The sequence below is a fragment of the Benincasa hispida genome, unplaced genomic scaffold, assembly GCF_027475165.1.
Source record: "Benincasa hispida cultivar pf3 unplaced genomic scaffold, pf3_genome.v1.1 HicScf1079, whole genome shotgun sequence".
NCBI lineage: Eukaryota > Viridiplantae > Streptophyta > Magnoliopsida > Cucurbitales > Cucurbitaceae > Benincasa > Benincasa hispida.
In genome coordinates, this window is record NW_028325388.1 from 5,497 (window position 1) to 23,708 (window position 18,212).

Here is an 18,212-nt window from a genome sequence, read left to right on the forward strand (position 1 = left end):
AACAAAACAAACTATAAGAATAAAGAGTTATTCTAGATATAGCATTTGGTCAGGATTGTCTTGCTTTAGTGAAGGAATATTTGACTGCTCCTCTATAGCAACTATTCTAAATCACTAAAGTATCGTTGCAAATAAATAAAGAAATATGGGTACTTTATTACTTTTGCTAAAATTGGATTTAGATGCATAAGTTTAATAGAATTTGTTTATTTTTCAGCACTGTCGAACTCGATAATACAACTTCTTGCTTCAAAAAAATTTAATGGAGAGGGTTACTCCAACTGGAAATCAAACATAAACACGATATTAGTAGTTGATGGTCTGAGATTTGTTTTAACGGAGGAATGTTTTATTCCTAGTTCAAATGCTAACCGAAGACTCCTTAAAAGGTTGAGAAAATAAGACGTATTCCCTATGCATCAATTGTGGGTAGCCTCATATACGCCATGTTGTGTACAAGGCCTGATAATTGTTATGCAGTTGGGATTATCAGTAGGTATCAATCTAATCCAGGATTTGATTACTAAACAAAGGTTAATATAATTCTCAAGTATCTTAGGAGAACGAGTGTGTATGTGTTTGTGTATGGTGTTGGATTTGATCCTTACAGGATACACTAACTCTAATTTTCAGACTGATAAGGATTGTAGAAAATCTACATCAGGATCAGTGTTCACTCTTAATGGAGGAGCTATAGTTTGGTCAAACATCAAACAAGGATGCATTACTGACTCCACCATGGAGGTAGAGTATGTAGTTGCTTGTGAAGCTGCTGAAAAGGTTGTATGGCTAAGGAAGTTCTGGACTATCACCCTTTATTGTGATAATAGTGGTCCTGTGGAAAATTCAAAAGAAGCTGGTAGCCATAAGCATGGCAAGCACATAGAAAAGAACTATCACCTGGTGTGAGAGATTGTGCAACGAGGAGACGTGATTGTCAGGAAGATAGCTTCGAAGTACAGCATTGCTGATCTGTTTACAAAGGCTCTCATGATTAAAGTGTTCAAGGGTCATCTAGAAGGTCTAGGTCTATAGGACATGCTTCATCTTATCTAGGGCAAGTGGGAGATGTATAAGGTATAGTATATGCCCTAGTTTATTGTATTTTACTTTCATGTATTGTACATCCCACTAGTTTTAGGACAAGTGGGAGATTGTTGGAATTTATGTTAAATCTTGTAGTCTGTAAATTTGTAAACAAATTTATTATATCAATAAAATGTTATTTACCTTTAATAAATAATCGTTATTTCAAATCCAATAAACTAAGATTCGAAGTTATTTTCACGTAACTTGAACAGTATATAGCTAACATACAAGTGAATCATGTTCAAGTAATAACCTAAAAGATCTATAGTATATGGATAAGGTTAGGTGTCTTATCCTGTAACACCATGGATGCAACTTACTTTGTAATTGTTACGAATGATTTGATTCAAATCGTTAATGCAGAGAAATATGAGTAGAGGTATCCTATGCAATGAGATTGTATAAGACTGGACTGCGAAATATATAGTCTTTCCTTATAATATCGTTAACTGAAGAGATTAATATTTCAAATGATTACTATGTAATTCAATCTGAATCTTGAGTGAGTTACGGACTCCTACTCATGAAGGCTATTATTTGATTTATATGGGTCAGAGTGGCCCTGGTTGCCGACTTGATAGGCCTACCATCTTGAGGACGATATCGAGTGGGGAGTTAGGAACATAACACCACAAGATGAAATTCACTTCTTCCTTTTTTTAGGGTAAGTAGATATGTTTTTCTCTCAAGTGCTGACTCTCGGACTTGAACAATGAGGCTTCAACCTCTCATTGACCTGAGAAAGATTTTTTTTTATGGTTGGACCATAAACAGATTGTTCATTAGAGGATCAGTGGTACTTAACAAGCAAAAAGTATCTACAAGGGTAAAATGGTAATTTGAGTCAGTTGTAGTTACGGACAACCTGTGAATGATTGACTTTCAAAAAATGGTTAAAAATCAACAAACACATAAATATTCTATAGTTCATAAATGTGCGGCTATGCAGTCTATAGTGGAGTGTCTCATAGTTAATGAATGTTGATTAATTCAATTAAAGAGTTTAATTAATTAATCTCATATCATTGGAGCTTATAACTGTAGGTTCATAAGGTCCCTCTGCTAGCTCATGATGGGATTAAACAAGGATTTAGATGTTGTACATTTGAAGAGTTCAAATTATTGTTTAAGGAAATTTATTGTATACAATACAATTTAATATAATGTACATTTGAAGAGTTCAAGGAAATTTAGGTGTTGTAGATTTGAAGAGTTCAAATTATTGTTTAAGGAAATTTATTGTATACGATATAATTTAATATAATGTATAAAGATACATTATAATATATAGTTTATTTAAATTATATTCAAATTTAAAACTATATAATATGAGAGAATAATATTTGAAGTTCAAATATTAAATAATATGAATGAGTTCATATTAAACCTATATATTAAATTTAATGTGAATGAGATTCATGTTAAACTATAGGTTATGAGAGAAAAGAATATTTGAATATGATTAAAATATTAAATTAATTAAATATTTGATATTTAATTAAAGATTAAGTAAATGTTAATTTGTCAATTATTTATTTAATTTATCTAAATTAAATTAGGTTTAATTTAAATTTAAAATTAAATAAATTAATCAGTCAACTCTCATGCGTTGTAAGGGAATGGTTAGTGGGGTGAGGTAATTTAACTCCCCTCACATAGAAGACTAAGAGATACAAAATAGCTCTCTTTCACTCTCATGTGAAAAAAAAAAAAGAATGGAGAAGAATTTTCTGGTTTTGTCTTCCCCTTCTCCAGAACACAAAAGCTCCCACGAGCTTCCTTGTTCTAAAGAGAATAGCAGAGAAAATCGGTGGTTTTGTCTTGCTCGTGGTTTGATCTTGTAATGAATCTAGAAGATTGGAAAAACGTCTTTGAGGATTGGTTCTACAAAGGTTGTAATTCATCTTCCCAAATTAATTACTATATAAAGCATGTTTAGCCTAATTCTTAATGTTTTGGTTCTGTAATTTTTCTGTAACAAAATTGGGGCGAAATGATAAATCGTTTCTACATAGGGATTCAATCTTTTCAAAGAACTGGCTAGCCGCTCAATTCTAAATGAAAGATTTGGGTGAGATACAGTTTGTTCTAGGAATCCAAATAATCAAAGATCATAAGAATAAAATGCTAGCTTTGTTTTAGGCTTCGTATATTGACAAATTACTTATCACATATTTGATGCATAATTCCAAGAAGGATTTACTATATCAAGCATGGAATTTCAATTGTCTAAGGTACACTGTCTAAGATACTTCAAAAGGTTGAGGAAATAAGACAGATTCCCTATGCATCAGTTGTAGGTAGCTTTATATATATCATGTTGTGTACAAGGTTTGACATTTGTTATGCAGTTGGGATTGTCAGTAGATATCAATCCAATCCAAGATTTCATCACTGAACAGCAGTCAAGACAATTCTCAAGTATCGAAGGTGAACGATGGACTATATGTTTTTGTATGGGGCTAAGGATTTGATCATCACAAGATACATAGACTCTGATTTTCAAACTGATAAAGACTCTAGGAAATCCACATTAGAATCAGTGTCCACTCTTAATGGAGGAGCTATAGTGTAGCGAAGCATCAAGCAAGGATGCATTGCGGACTCCACAATGGAAGCTAAATATGTAGTTGCTTGTGAAGTTGCTAAGAAAGTTATTTGGCTGAGGAAGTTTCTAATTGATTTGTAAGTCATTCCAAATACATCTTTACCAATCACACTTTATTGTGATAATAGTATTATGTGAAAAATTCAAAGGACACTATGAGTCATAAAAGAGGCAAACACATTAAAAGGAAATATCGCTTGATTCGAGAGATTGTGCTACAAGATGACATGATAGTCACGAAGATAGCTTCAGAGCACAACAATACTGATCCGTTTGCAAAGGCTCATACAACTGAAGTGTTTGAGGATCATCTAGAAAGTCTAGGTCTACCAGATATGCGTCACATTGTCTAGGGCAAGTGGGAGATGTTAATGGATATAGTATATGTCCTAGTTTATTGTATTGTATACTTTGTTAATGGATATAGTGTATGTCCTAGTTTATTATATCATATACTTTGTTAATGGATATAGTGTATGTCCTAGTTTATTGTATTGTATATTTTAACTTTGTATTATAGTTTGTCTTGTATACCACCACTAGCTTTAGGATAAGTGGGAAATTGTTGGAATTAGTGTCCCAAATCTCGTGGATCTTGTAGTGTAAATTAATAAAATGAGTTATTTTATTTATGCATAATTCAATCTAATAAATTAAGATCCAAGGTTATTGTATGTAGCTTGAACAGTATGTTTAGACATACAGGTGGATTATGTTCAAGTAATAACCTAAAAGGTCTGTAGTATATGGATAAGCTTGGGTGTCTTATCCTAGTGATACTATGAATATGACTCACTTTGTAAAAATTACAAAAGTTGTAAGTGTTACAAACGATCTGATCCAAATTTTTCGTGTGGAAATATGTAAGTGAGGGTATTCTATACAAAGAGTTTGTATAAGATTGAACCACAAAATGATTAATCTCTCTTTATAACACCTTTGATTGAAGAGATTAACATTTCATAGGATGACCATAGGTAACTCAATCTCAATCTTGAGTGAATTATAGACTCTTGTCTCTAAGAGCAGTCCTTTGATTTGTACGGGTGAGAGTGGCCCGAGTTGCCGACTCAATATGCCTACCATTTTAGGGACTTGTCCAAGTACGGACTTGGGAACATAGCTACACAAGATGAAGTTTGCTCCTTCATGTTTTAAGGGTAAGTAGACGAATTTCTCCAGGTTAGTTACGAGTCTTAAAAAATGAGACCCAACTCTCTCATTGGCTTGAGATGGATTTAGTTTATAGTTGGACTATAAATTGATTGTTTATTAGAGGGATCAATGGTACTTAAGAAGTAAAAAGAAATTACAGGGGTAAAATGGTAATTTGACCCACAGTAATTACGAGCAATTCGTGAAGGGTCGACTTATTAGTAATTGGCTATATTTATGGACACAGAAAATATCTACAATACAAAGAGTGCAGCTGTGTGTTTTTAGTGGAGTGATTCGCAATTAATTAATGTTGATTGACATAAAGAATTTAATTAGTTAATCTCAAATGATTGGATCTTATAATTTGTAAACCAATAAGTCCTAATGCTAGCACACTAAGGTTAAAACAAGGAACATTTGTGTTTTCAAAAATCTGAAAGGTTCAAATTAAATTAGAGAATGAATTGTATAAGATACAATTAATATAACGTATATTGATACATTATAATATAAAGTTAATTTTAAATGAGATTCAAAATTAAACTCTATAATAAAAGAGAGAGAGATTTGAATAAGATTCAAATTAATTATGTTCAATGAGATTCAAATATTAATTAATATGAATTAGATTTAATATGAAACTATAGGTTAAAATTAATATGAATGAGATTCATATTAAAATTATAGGTTATGAGAGAGGAACGTATTTGAATATGATTAAGATATAATTTTATCGAAATGGGTGATATTTAATTAATTGCTAATTAATTAACTATTATTTATTTAACTCTATATTAAATTAAATTTAATATTTAATTAAAAATAATAATAAGATGACTCGCTTGACGTGGGAGGAGGAGTCTCCTCCTCCCGTTCAAGTTCTTAAGGCTCTCTCTCTAAATAAGGTTTTTTATAGAAGAAACATACAAATTTTGAAAGAGAAAAATATTTCTCTCAAACTCTCTCAAAAAACTTTTAGGAATGGAGAAATTTTCTCTGTGGTATTCCTCCTCTTAATTCTTTCATAATTCTCAGATCTCGCCATCCATTTTTTGTCGGAGAATAGTGAGGACGAAACTAGTGGTAGTGTCCCTTTGATTATGTTCGGGGAAGGAGTTCTTGTAGAGAAGAGGAAAAATTTGAAGATAATCTTCAAAGGTAAGTTTCTCTATCCTTTGTCTTATATATGTATTTATGTTAAGCATGCTTGATTTTCAGTAGTATGTTTATCTTATACTGTTTAGTATGCATGTTTTTATGTTTTTCTTGTATTCCTGATGGTAAAATTCAATGGCACTAACGTTCACACGCTTCCTCACGAGAGTCGCTCCCTTTGGTTATTATTGTTGTTATTATTGTAATTATTTTATTATTATTATTATTATCATCATCATCATCTTTTTGAGTTCTAATAACATTTAGAGGTGGAAATTTATACCATGCTCTTATGGCCTTTTGATTGAATGTATAACCTTTAATTTATTGAATTATGTTTAAGTTAACATTTTATTAGATATGAGTTCACTAATTCACTTAATTATATATGAACAAAGGTTTTGAAATCGTATATTTTTTGGTTACATATTTTCTCTTACTCTCAACATAGCTAAATTTGAAAGTAGTTACACAACTATCTTAAATCACAGTTGTTATTTTTCCTTTTTTTTTTTTCTCGGATTCTTTTGAGTACAATATACAATAGGGGATGGAAAGCAAACTTTTGGCCTTGAAAGAGAATCATTACTATAGAAATTGGTTACTTGATGTATCTATAATGTCAAGTATCGATAATATTGACGACTGATGCTTTTAAAAGCGTCAAGCTATGAAACACAGATACAGGTATAACAACACGATACGGATACGATCAGATAAAACGATTCGTCAATTTCTAAAAAATTAAGATACGGATACGTTTAAGGATGCGTCATTTTTCAATATATTTTTTAATATATATATTTATAAAAAACGAGAATACTGATACGTTGAACATACATTTTCTTTTTCTTTAAAAAGAAATCTAGGATATAGATAAATTTAACATACAAGTTAATAACAATAGCACAAAATAGAATACAAACACTGAAATGCAATAAAAAAAAAAAAAAAAAAAAAAAAGCAACATCTAAGATGTTGAAGTGCAATAGTTAATAAAATGCAATAGAAAAGTGATTCATATTGCAAAGAAAAAGAAGAAGATTAGAGGGAGAAGTATGAAGATAATCGAAAAACTTCTTCATTGAATTTTTGAAGATATCCAAATGGTTTATATTTTGGTGGATTTTGTGAGAACTCAAATGTAAAGATGGAATTAGATGATTTTAGTTTAGGGTTTGGTCCGTTATTTATTTATTGTTCCTTTTAGTTTTAGACTCAAGTAGTGAGCTTTTTAAATAGGTTGTCTAGTTTTAGATTGAGAAAGATTAGATGAGTTGCTTGTCTTTTTTCTTTAAAAAAAATACGTGTAGAAATAGATACGTCAAATCACATGTCAAATACGTATCTAGAAAATATCTGAAAGTATCAGTATCCGATATGTGTCTGATACGGATTCTTTGCCTCACATGGAGTATCTGTGCTTCATAGGCCTCAAGTGATCCATTCTCAAGAATAAATGAGATAATTTAACCCAAGAAAAAGGCCCTGTTATATTTTTCCAATTTCATGTCTTTTCCATTTTATTCATTTCTATTTGTCTAATTTCAGTTCATTTTATTATTTTTTTTTTCAATTTCAGTTCTTTTTATTATAATGATTTCCCCTTATTTATATGATATTGAATGATAAATAATCTAAAAAAATATTTATTTTTTCATTTTATTTTCACATCAATTCTCATTTTTATTTTAACAATAATATCTTCTAAAATATTTGAAATTTCAAAGTTAAAATGGTTCAAAAATAAATAAATTATTATTTTAAAGAAAATAGAAAACCACACCTCTTCACGAGTAAAGCATGCAATCTTGATTGAAAGATACGTTTTTCTTCAAAAATATATGACTATTTATCTTTCTATAAATAATCTATGAATATGTGGATTTCTTATTAGTTTAAAATACACAAAAAAGACATAATTATTTCCTTAATTCTCATCTCCCCAATTATTGTCTCTTTTAAATACTATTTTACTCTAACACTATTGTGGTTGTTGAATTATGTGGTTCAAGTATTGCATTCACATGTCAGTAATTTTTCTAATCTTGAGAGATGATTGGTTCATGACATGTTTGATAGAGGGACAAAATTGTCTTAAGAAAACAACACGAATTTGTTAGTGTCAAATTAATTGTTTTCATTATTTGCTTATTTTTTTTCCTATAATTTTTAAAAATGACACTCCAAAAATCAAATGATTATAACGCACATGTGATCCACAAATCCTATAAATTATATAAATATTTGTGCAGTCCACCTTGAAAAAAAAAAAGAAAAAAAGATGAGGATAATATAAGCTATCTTGTGGTCCGCATGAAAAATCTTAGAACGATTTTATCCATATATTCTTCCAGAAAAAAACGTGTTACAATTTGTAATAATATCATTTTCATATGTCATAATCTTGAGGCTATTGTCGAAGATTGAAATTTTTAAAGGTGGATGGGTTCAATTTTTCCACTCCTGCAATTATTTATCTCAAGAAAAAAAAATCTATTTTAATAGTTAAAATACTAATTATATCTTATAAAGGTTGATGATCCAGTATCCACTACGAAATTATCGAACTAAAAAAATTAAATAAAATAACCTTATAGCTTATATCTATCATGATTCACGTGCACCTTTTATCGTCGGTTGAATCTAGTAGTCGGTCAATTTATAGACAAATTTTTGAATAAATAAAGTATTATTTATTTCTAAATAAATAAAGTATTATTTATTATTTGCATAACTCAAATCCAATAAACTAAGATCAAATGTTATTTAATGTAACTTGAACCATATGTAGTTGACATACAAGTGGATTACGTCAAGTAATAACCTAAAAGGTCTATAGTATATAAATAAGGTTGAGTGTCTTATCTTGGTAATATTATGGATACAACCAACTTTGTAAATGTTACTATTACAAACAATTTGATTCAAATCTGAGATTGTATAAGACCAGACCATGAAATATGTAATATCTCCTTGTAACATCGTTAACTGAAAATATTAATATTTCAAATGATGACCATGTAACTCAATCTGAATTTTGAATGAGTTATGCACTCTTCCTCATGAGAGTCGTTTCTTTGATATGGGGTTATAGTGACCTTAGTTACTAGCTCAATATGTCTACCATTTTGAGGACGATACCGAGTGAGAAGAGCTGGAAACATAGCTTCACAAGATGGAATGTGTTCCTTCTCGCCTTTAGGGTAAGTAGATAAGTTGTTCCCTTAAATGCCAACTCCAAAACTTGAATGATGAGACCTCACCCCTCTAGTTGACTTGAGAGAGACTTGTTTATGGTAGGAACATAAATAGATTGTTCATTAGATGATCAGTGATCCTTAAAAGAAAAGGTAACTACATGGGTAAAACGGTAAATTTGACCCAGCTATAGTTATGAACAACTTGTGAAGGATTGATTTACGTAAAATGGTAAATCAATGAACACAAATATTCTACAGTGTGAATAGTGCAGTTGTGAAGTGATCCACAATTAATGAAAGTTGATTAATGTAATTAAAGAGTTAAATTAATTGTCTTAGATCACTGAAACTTCTAATCTATAGGTCCATTAGATCCCCTACTAACTTACAAAGGGGTAAAATAAGGTTCATATTATTTTGGAAGATTTGAATTGTTCAAATAAAATTAAGGAATGTAAATTAATTGTATAAAATAAAATTAATATGATGTATATAGATACATTATATTATAAAGTTAATTCTGAATAGAATTCAAAATTAAACTATATAATATGAGAGATTTAATTTATTTGAATAATATTCAAATAATAAATAATATAAATTAAATTCATATTAAAACTATAGGTTAAAATCAATATGAATGAAGTTTATATTAAAACTATAGGTTGAAATCAATATGAATGAAATTTATATTAAAACTATAGGGTATAAAAGAGATGTGCATTTGAATATGATTTAAATATATTTAATTACATATATGATATTTAATTTAATTTAATTTAATTATTAATATAAAATATTTAGTTATTTATTTATTTATTAAATTAAATATGATTCTATTTATATTAGATTAAAAGTAACTCCTGAGAAGAGAGGAGAATTATGGACTAGAGTTGGCAATGGAGTCGGATGCAGCGAGGGATTTTCATACCCGTTCTCATAGGGGTATTTCCCCATCCCTACTCCCGTCCCTGTCAATTGAAGGTAAAGACGGGGACGAGAATTCTCTGCTAGAGAAACGGGTCTTTGCAGGGATCCATCCCCTTTTTTTTTCTTCAAAACTTCCAAAGTAAGGTGGTATTCGAATTGCCAACCAGAGTAATTGTTCGAAAGTAGAATTCTTGTAGCAAAAAGGACCCCGCAGGAGAAAGCCTTCAAAGGATATATTCTTCCCATTGATTTTATTTCACAGCATGTATAATCTATATACTTTTAGTTCTTCAAAAAGTTTTTTCTCCTAAATTCAAATAGTTGACATTATTTATTAACTGAATACAAGTTCTCTAATTTACTTAGTTATATAAACACTCCAAAAGTTTTGAAATGATATATTTTCAATTACATATTTTCTTTTACTCTCATCATACTTAAATTTACGAGTAGTTTTACAACTCTCTTAAATCACAACTATCTTCATAATGGATTCTTTTGCCCTCTAAACTTTATAATAACTAACAACCCCATAATTCATTCGCATATGATGTATAATATCTTTTGGTGTTAAATGATCATAGGTATATCTAAAATTTTCAACCATATAATGATTAATAAACTGTAAAGATAACTGTCTATGAGAAGAACAAACCATTAAAGAGCAATTATGTTCACTAATATACTCTCAAATCATCCACAATTTCACTACTTTTATAATGTGATGCTCTGACACACCATTGGCAACCATCTTGAATACATTCCAACTCAACAAATTTTGAATTTGACCTCGAAGTTCTAAACTCAAAATTATTCTTTATAGCTATAAGATGAAACAACTTCAACAAAATTTCCTTACTAGCAAACAAGTCCTTCTTCAAAGACAATGCAGAAGACATATTGTTAATATGAACATCTCTAAACACTTCTAATTCACATTCAAAATCAACCTCAATAATAGGAGTAGCAACTGAAACCTCTAAAAGCATGTTAACAGCATGAGCAACTAAAAGATATTTCATAAATTTATTCTTAACCACAGTAAAAAAACCAACATACATCTTTATTTTCAAGAATCATAACATGTTGAACCCCAGTACTACCTAAGTTCAACAAAACTAAAGGTTCAATAGATGAATGAAGTTGAAGTTTCTTCTGTATGAAGTCAACAAAAGACTAAAAAAGCATCGCTTCCTCAACCAAAACACCAATAGTTTTGTAACCTATATAGCATTGTTGATCATTCCAGTGACCACTATGGAAAACAACTATTGGAAGTTTAACCATAACTACAAAATATTGCAAAAGTACAAAAAAAAATAATAAGATATAACTCAAAATGGTAATCAGAAAATAATCACATGAAAATCAAGTAAAAATCAGATAACAAACACAATGATATATTAGTAAGTAATATAGAAGATAGTCATCACATGATAATCAAATACCAATCAAATAGAAATTTTCAAGCAAAAAAGAAAACACAAACATAAAACCAGTAACAAATAAAACACAAACTTCAAGAAAAAATCTTTAGATGAAGTAAACAATTTAGAAGAGTTTAAGAAATCTTTTCCATCACTGTCCGGTTCCACAATTTTGATTTTACACTGAATCAGAACAAAAAAAAGAGTTTAGAAATAAAAAATTTCTCTAATCGAGTGAGAAACAAGTAATCTCAACATTCGTTCTGTCCTATCATGCGTGTGATTTCAAAGAAAATGAATAATTATTAGTTTAAATCTCCTTTTGGACCTGTAATTTGAGTCGTAGTTTTAGAAAACGATCAAAATATTGAACACCAATCAATTTTATAAGTTCCTTTAAACTGCACTTTCAACTTCTATCAATTTGATTTATACCTAAAAATTTATGAAACATTGTCGTCGCCTGAAACATAAAACCTAAAAAACGATATACAAAAAAGAAGAAGAGAATAAAAGAATCCACAAATTTGCATCAGAAATCTCCAGCTAACAAAATCAAAATTGAAAACAATATATTTCAAAAATAAACCTGTAAGAATGAGAGAAAGGCGAAGACAAACTTCAACCAAAAGTTTGAATGAGAACCCTCCACAAATTGGCTTAAAAAATTTGCAGCCAGCAAAGGCGAAATCGAAATCTCTAGCAGAGAAATTCAAGATTCTTAATCGAAACAAATTATAAACAGAAAAATCGAGAAGCAATTGAAATATTAAATGTGTGCTTTTAGAGCTCGGTGTTGCTAAAGGTGAAGCAGAAGAAGGGAAAAAGTGGGAGAGAATCACTTCAGATTTGAAATATATATGATGAGGGTAGTTTTGGAATAAGGATAAAATGAAATCTCTCCCTGATTTTAGCCAGCTGAATATTTTTTATATATTTTACCATATCTGCAATATTTAAAATAGTGAAAATATGGATGCTAAAGTATAATTGAAATAAGCCACCTGATGCAATTTCCTAAAAAAAATTGGTTAAAAGATCGAGATCATGAGAATTAGATGTCAACCTTACCATTTCACGCCACATAAATAAATTAAAAAGAAAAATTATTTTTATCTTTATATTTTATTTGAAATTATGATCTTTCTTTTGAGTGCAACAAATTGCAAGGATGAAAATTAAATCTCTAACTTCAAGAAAGGAAAGTTATACTAATTACCATTAAATTGAGTTTATTTTGACTTTTGAAATTATGATTTAGTCCTTAACAATTTAATTCATGTTTTTAAATTGACGATAATGTAATTTCTAAATTTTAATATATAACAATTTAGATTTATAAATTAAAATTTTTAATGATTGAGAGTGAAAAATGTATAGATGGAGTAGGGAATTTGAATCGACTCCATCAACCATTTGGCAAACAAATATTATATATTATTACATTGTTATTGGCATGGAAATACAATCATGTTGCAAACATAGACCAAATCAAATACATGATTAAATGATAATAATACAATAATCAATTATTGTCTCTCATCCAAAGACAAATCTTTGTTAAACCTTCGACCTAAAGAGCTCCTCGAACTTCGCCGTGACGTTGTAAGAAACTTGAAAAACCTCCGGCGACAATGCCTCCAAAACCGACGTCTTTCCGGCCAATTCTTCCACCAAAGGACTGTTCAATTTAATATCAGAGATGTTAATTTTTAATATTCAGAATAAACCCAAATAAAAAAATAATTAAAAAAAAAAGTTGAAGCTTTTCATTACTGAGTATCTGTGATCATGGAAATACACTCCAAGCCTTCTTCTCCGGCGATCTTCCCGACGGCGAAGTATCTGGGGACCAAAATCAGCTGACCCATTTTCACCTCTACATTAATTTTACTCGAAAATCCGACGATTTGAATCTTCCCCGATCCTTTAGCCACATAGATCAGTTGATCGGACGGCTCAGCGACGTACATTGGCAACCGGATGGCGTTGTCGTCGAGCTTTTCGAGAACTGCCGTCAAACCAGTTTGGCCAATGAACGGAAATTTGGATTCCATCACCGTTGTAACGACGGCAGCCCCGACTTTGGGTCTGATGTCCGGCACGGTGGCGTCAATGTTGTAAACTAGTTTGCTGTGTTTGTGGGGTTTGGGAAGGGATTGGGATTGTTGAACGGGGAGGATTAGGGCATTGGGTTGGCTTTTGAGAAGTGTGGTTGTTTCTTCTTTGTTTAGAGAGTAGGATTTTCCGATGTACTCCGGCGAGAAGCCTTGTAGAAGGCCGAGAGGGCCGGAGAGGACGAAGTAAGAGATGTCACCGGGGACATGAGCGCTTTTGGTTTCACTCAAAAAGATGATTTCTAAATCAGAGTCTCCGTCGTTGAACCACCATGACGTGACTCCGGTTGGCACCGGAATTAGATCTCCTTTCTTTAGCTTCACCACCACCTCGTTGCATTTTTTTGGAAATACGAATCCTGCAACTCCATCCTCACCTAAAAGTATCGTACAACATTTATCAAGGTCTAGTTGATACAATTAAATTTATCATCATCTATTATATTAAATTTTAAAATCAATCAATGATTTGGCTATAGTATTAAATTTTTATTGATATGTAGATATTTTTATATTTCTATGGATTCGACATCGATACGAGGGATGAATCTATATTCAATTATATGGTAGAAAAATCCATGAAATATAAAGAAAGTAAGCAACAAAATAATAGACATGTTAACTTATTTAAAATTATAAAAGACTTATTTACTAGTCTAAATTTACTTTTTGAATTTTCATAAAATTAAGATCTCGATATACCCATCAACATCGACGTTATAAACCTTAGATTTAACATGGTATCAATGTTAGAAGTTTCAAATTTAAAAATCAAATAGTCATCAAATGAATCAAGAAAATTTGAACTTTCACTTCTAAAAATCGATATCCATGATGGAAAAAAAAAAAAAAATAGAAAGCGAAAGTCGATATGAATGAAAAAAAAATAGAAAGCTTGAGAAAATTTAAACTTTTACTTCTAAAAATTGACATCAATAAAAAAAATGAAAAGTTCTTTCACTTCTAAAAGTCAATATCAATGAAGAAAAATAGAAAGTTCAAGAAATTTGAATTTTCACATCTAAAAGGTCGAATGAAAAAAAATAGAACGTAAAAGTCGATATTAGAAAGCTAGCGAGAGAGAAGATACCTCGAAGAACATAGCCGAATTTAGAGCAATCAGCATAGTGAGGAAGGGCGAAGCCACGAGGGCGGAGGAGAAGGCGGCCGGCGGCGACTTTGGTCTGAGCAAGCAAGGGATAGTCAGAAGGCAACCATTTGTAATATGAACCAGCTTCTCCCTCAAAGGAGGGCTTTGGACTCATCGCCTCCATTATTTGATGATTGTAGAGAAATAATAATTGGACAACGGGGTTTGTTTTGGTATGATTTCTCTAGCTCGTGGGGTATATAAAGCAATTTTTTTTGTTGGGAATTTATAATAAAATACACGACGGTCCAGTTTTTCAGATTCTACTGTGATGAATGTTGGGCTGTCTTTAATGTAAAAATGGGCTTCTGATGAACTACTCCCAAGGCCCAAATTGAGAAAATCCGTTCAGCTTAGAAAACCAACGGGAAGATACCCTTGAATCAATACCATGCACTGAAAGCACAATCCGTATATTTTGATTTGATTTAACCGATGATAAAATAGAATCGTCAGAGACTTCATAATACATTCAAGACATAAAGTTAATGATTTATATATATTATTGACGGTTTCATATTTGTTTTGATTTGATTTAGTCACTTTTCAAAAATATTAATCAATCTTTAATTTGTTTATCACCATTTTTATTTTAATTTATAATATATCTTTAGATTTCACATTATTTTATTTTTTTTTATTATTTTAAATTCAGATTAAATTCTATTATCTTGATTAGGATTTTAGTTAATAATTTATATATATTATTGTTAGGTTCTTAAAAGATGTATATTTTCTATGTTAATTCCCCCAAAATTGTGTTGATTATTTGTTTTAAATGCTAATTTTGTAGGTAAAATAGTCTCCGAGGCATTTAGGAGTCATTAACAAAAGATCGGGTCAAAAAGAATCCAAAATAACCAAGAAAATCAACAATTTGAAGAGAATCGCGTAAATTACCAAAATGCCATTGAGAATCAAGTATTCACATCGAGTTTCAGCATCACGACCCTAGGAGAGGCATTGCACAATGCTTGAAGACAAAACGCTTTATTTTGCTACAAAACAGGGCAGCGTTGCAACGCTCCGAACTTTGACGCAAAGCACCATACACGCGCGCCTTGCGTTGACGAGCAATTGAGGGTAGCGTTGCAACGCAAGCCCAATGCTCCTTCGTCTTTTCATCGATTCAACGTGTCAACGCTACTCCAACGTCGTGATGCTAGCCTACAGACTATAAAAGGTTTTTTTGCATTTTTGCAAAGGAGAGAAAGAAAATCCATGGAGGTGGTGATCTCTCTTCGAGTTCTTTCACTTCTTTGATAATTCTTGTTCCAATTTAGGTTAGATTTTATATTTTTATTGAATTGTAAACAAAACTCTTGTAACTCTTCATACAATTTTTCAATGAATTTGTGAAGTTTGATTGAATCTTGTTTCTATTTCAAGGGTTCTTGCAAATTCTTTTGAGTTTCTTTATCAACTGCAATCTGAATTATGCCTTCTTGAATATGATTTTAATTCCTGAAGCATGTTGAATGATTTATATCTTGAACATGTATAGCCTAGATGCTTGGCTTTATCACAATCGTTGTTGAATATGTTGCTTTCAATGTGTTCGATGGAATGTGTACCCAAGATCTTTAAGAGGCAATAGTAATTGTATGTTGATGACTATCCTAGGATGCACTAATTACTAGATTTGGAGAAATTTTGGTTAATTGAGTAAGCTACCTTAAAAATTAATCAACGCAATTGAACCCTAGAATCTAATGTACATGTTTTCTATTCTATATGGCCGCTATCGAACCCAATAGAAGTAGAAGCATGTAGGTTAATTAGGGTTTGGCCTATCCAACCTTAATCAATGATTAGGACGCTCTCTCAACTAGGTTATTGCTAGTTATCGGCCTTTGTAGAGGCTAGGTTGATTGAGTTGAGCGAGTAGTTGCAAACATAATCCGATTGTCAACAAACTTTTAGAATTCGATGATAGAAATTGTATTGAACGTCTAACTTGAACTAGAAGCAATTTCATTCCTTACTTGTTTACATTCATCTTTTATCTTTTGATCTTTAGTATTTTTCCAATTCAATCAAACGGCCCATTTTATTACTTTAATAGTCAAGGTTAGATAATAAAGGATAAGAATTAATACCTTCCCTGTGGATCGACCTCTTACTTCCACTTTAACTATGAGTTAGTTAGGTTGTTGTTTGAACTTTATAAATATCATTTGTTTCGGGCTAGGTAGAATTAATGTCACCTACTTAGCAATCAAACAAAATGATGCCGTTGTCGGGGATGGCTAAGACATTTAATTTTTTTCTTAGCTAATTTGACTAGCAAACTTTAAAAACCAAAATATTTTCCTTTCTTTGTGTCTACTTGTTTTAATATGACGGACATGAATATCTATTACACGCTTCGAGCGATGTATGCAGCCCATCAAAGAGAACAAAAGATAAGAAAATTTAATGAACTTAAAAGTGAAATAAATGAATTAACCTCTCTTGTTCGAGTTTTGGTTACTAAACACACACAAGATTCACGTGGTCCTGAGCGCGAATGCTATGCTCCTTGGAAGATGCCTAACCAAATCTCGTTATCGATGTCGTATCCTTCTACCAATATAGGTAATTCTTTAGAAAATTTAGTTGATGAACTTTCTGACTACTCTTGTGAGTTTATGTATGAACATTCTTATCTTTCTCAAGAACCATCGAGTTTCCAGTAGGATAGCTTCTATTCCGGACATGAGGTTAGAACCAACTTTCAGAATTATTGTGACCTTGTTGCCCAGAATATCAATTCGGTTAAGAGAATCAATGAGCCTTGGGAAGATGCATTTTCTGAAGATACTGAGTTAAATGATGGAGAGATTCACATCGATGATCCTATTGAGCTGTCGATTCTTCGAAATTCCTATCAAGGTAAGACATTGGATTTAATAATGTGTGAACTTGCTAATGGCTTTTCTAATTATGATCCGGATTCAATTGAGTTTCACCTGGAGACTCAAACCCCCGTGCCAGTTGAGGTCTATCAAACACCTGAGCTTGCACACTCCATGCTTTTATTGGAAAACCATTCAGAGCCTTCCGTCATCTATGGCACTAAAGCCAATCTAATTGAGGAGTTTCCTTGGACCAACGATGAAGATGATGGTTATTTCACACTATTTTCAAAACAAGTAAGTAGGGATAAGTATGAGCCTGTACCACACCTTAAGGAATCTCAGGTAAAACAGTTAGAGGCTTCCAAGCCTAGGACAATTTTTATTCCTGAAATTTCTTGCATCTTTAATTATTGCTCATATTTTCCTTATAAGTCAGAGTCAGCTGTTGAGTCTTTTCTTTCTTTAGACTCTTTTGGGTCATTTAAGTCTTTTGATTCTTTCTTTTTTCCTTTTTTGCAAAATATTATTAAATCCA

At 31.1% G+C, this 18,212-nt stretch overlaps 1 protein-coding gene across 1 annotated transcript; it reads right to left on the bottom strand.

The window, feature by feature from the left end:
• Nucleotides 1-12,945: 12,945 nt before the first annotated feature.
• Nucleotides 12,946-15,021, bottom strand: LOC150031619 (12S seed storage protein CRD-like). The gene is made up of 3 exons (XM_090308846.1): nt 14,778-15,021; nt 13,347-14,064; nt 12,946-13,251 (listed from the first exon to the last, which is right to left on the bottom strand). The coding sequence occupies exons 1-3, from the start codon at nt 14,959-14,961 to the stop codon at nt 13,131-13,133; spliced, it is 1,023 nt and encodes a 340-aa protein (XP_090164972.1). The 5' UTR covers nt 14,962-15,021; the 3' UTR covers nt 12,946-13,130.
• Nucleotides 15,022-18,212: the final 3,191 nt, after the last annotated feature.

Bases quoted from the DNA above. Each gene is read 5' to 3' on its own strand.
- LOC150031619 (XM_090308846.1), bottom strand. From the start codon at position 14,961: ATGGAGGCGATGAGTCCAAAGCCCTCCTTTGAGGGAGAAGCTGGTTCA. The intron at 14,065-14,777 runs GTATCTTCTCTC...CGATACTTTTAG, and splicing joins ATTCGGCTATGTTCTTCGAG to GTGAGGATGGAGTTGCAGGA. The intron at 13,252-13,346 runs GTAATGAAAAGC...TAAATTGAACAG, and splicing joins TCCATGATCACAGATACTCA to TCCTTTGGTGGAAGAATTGG.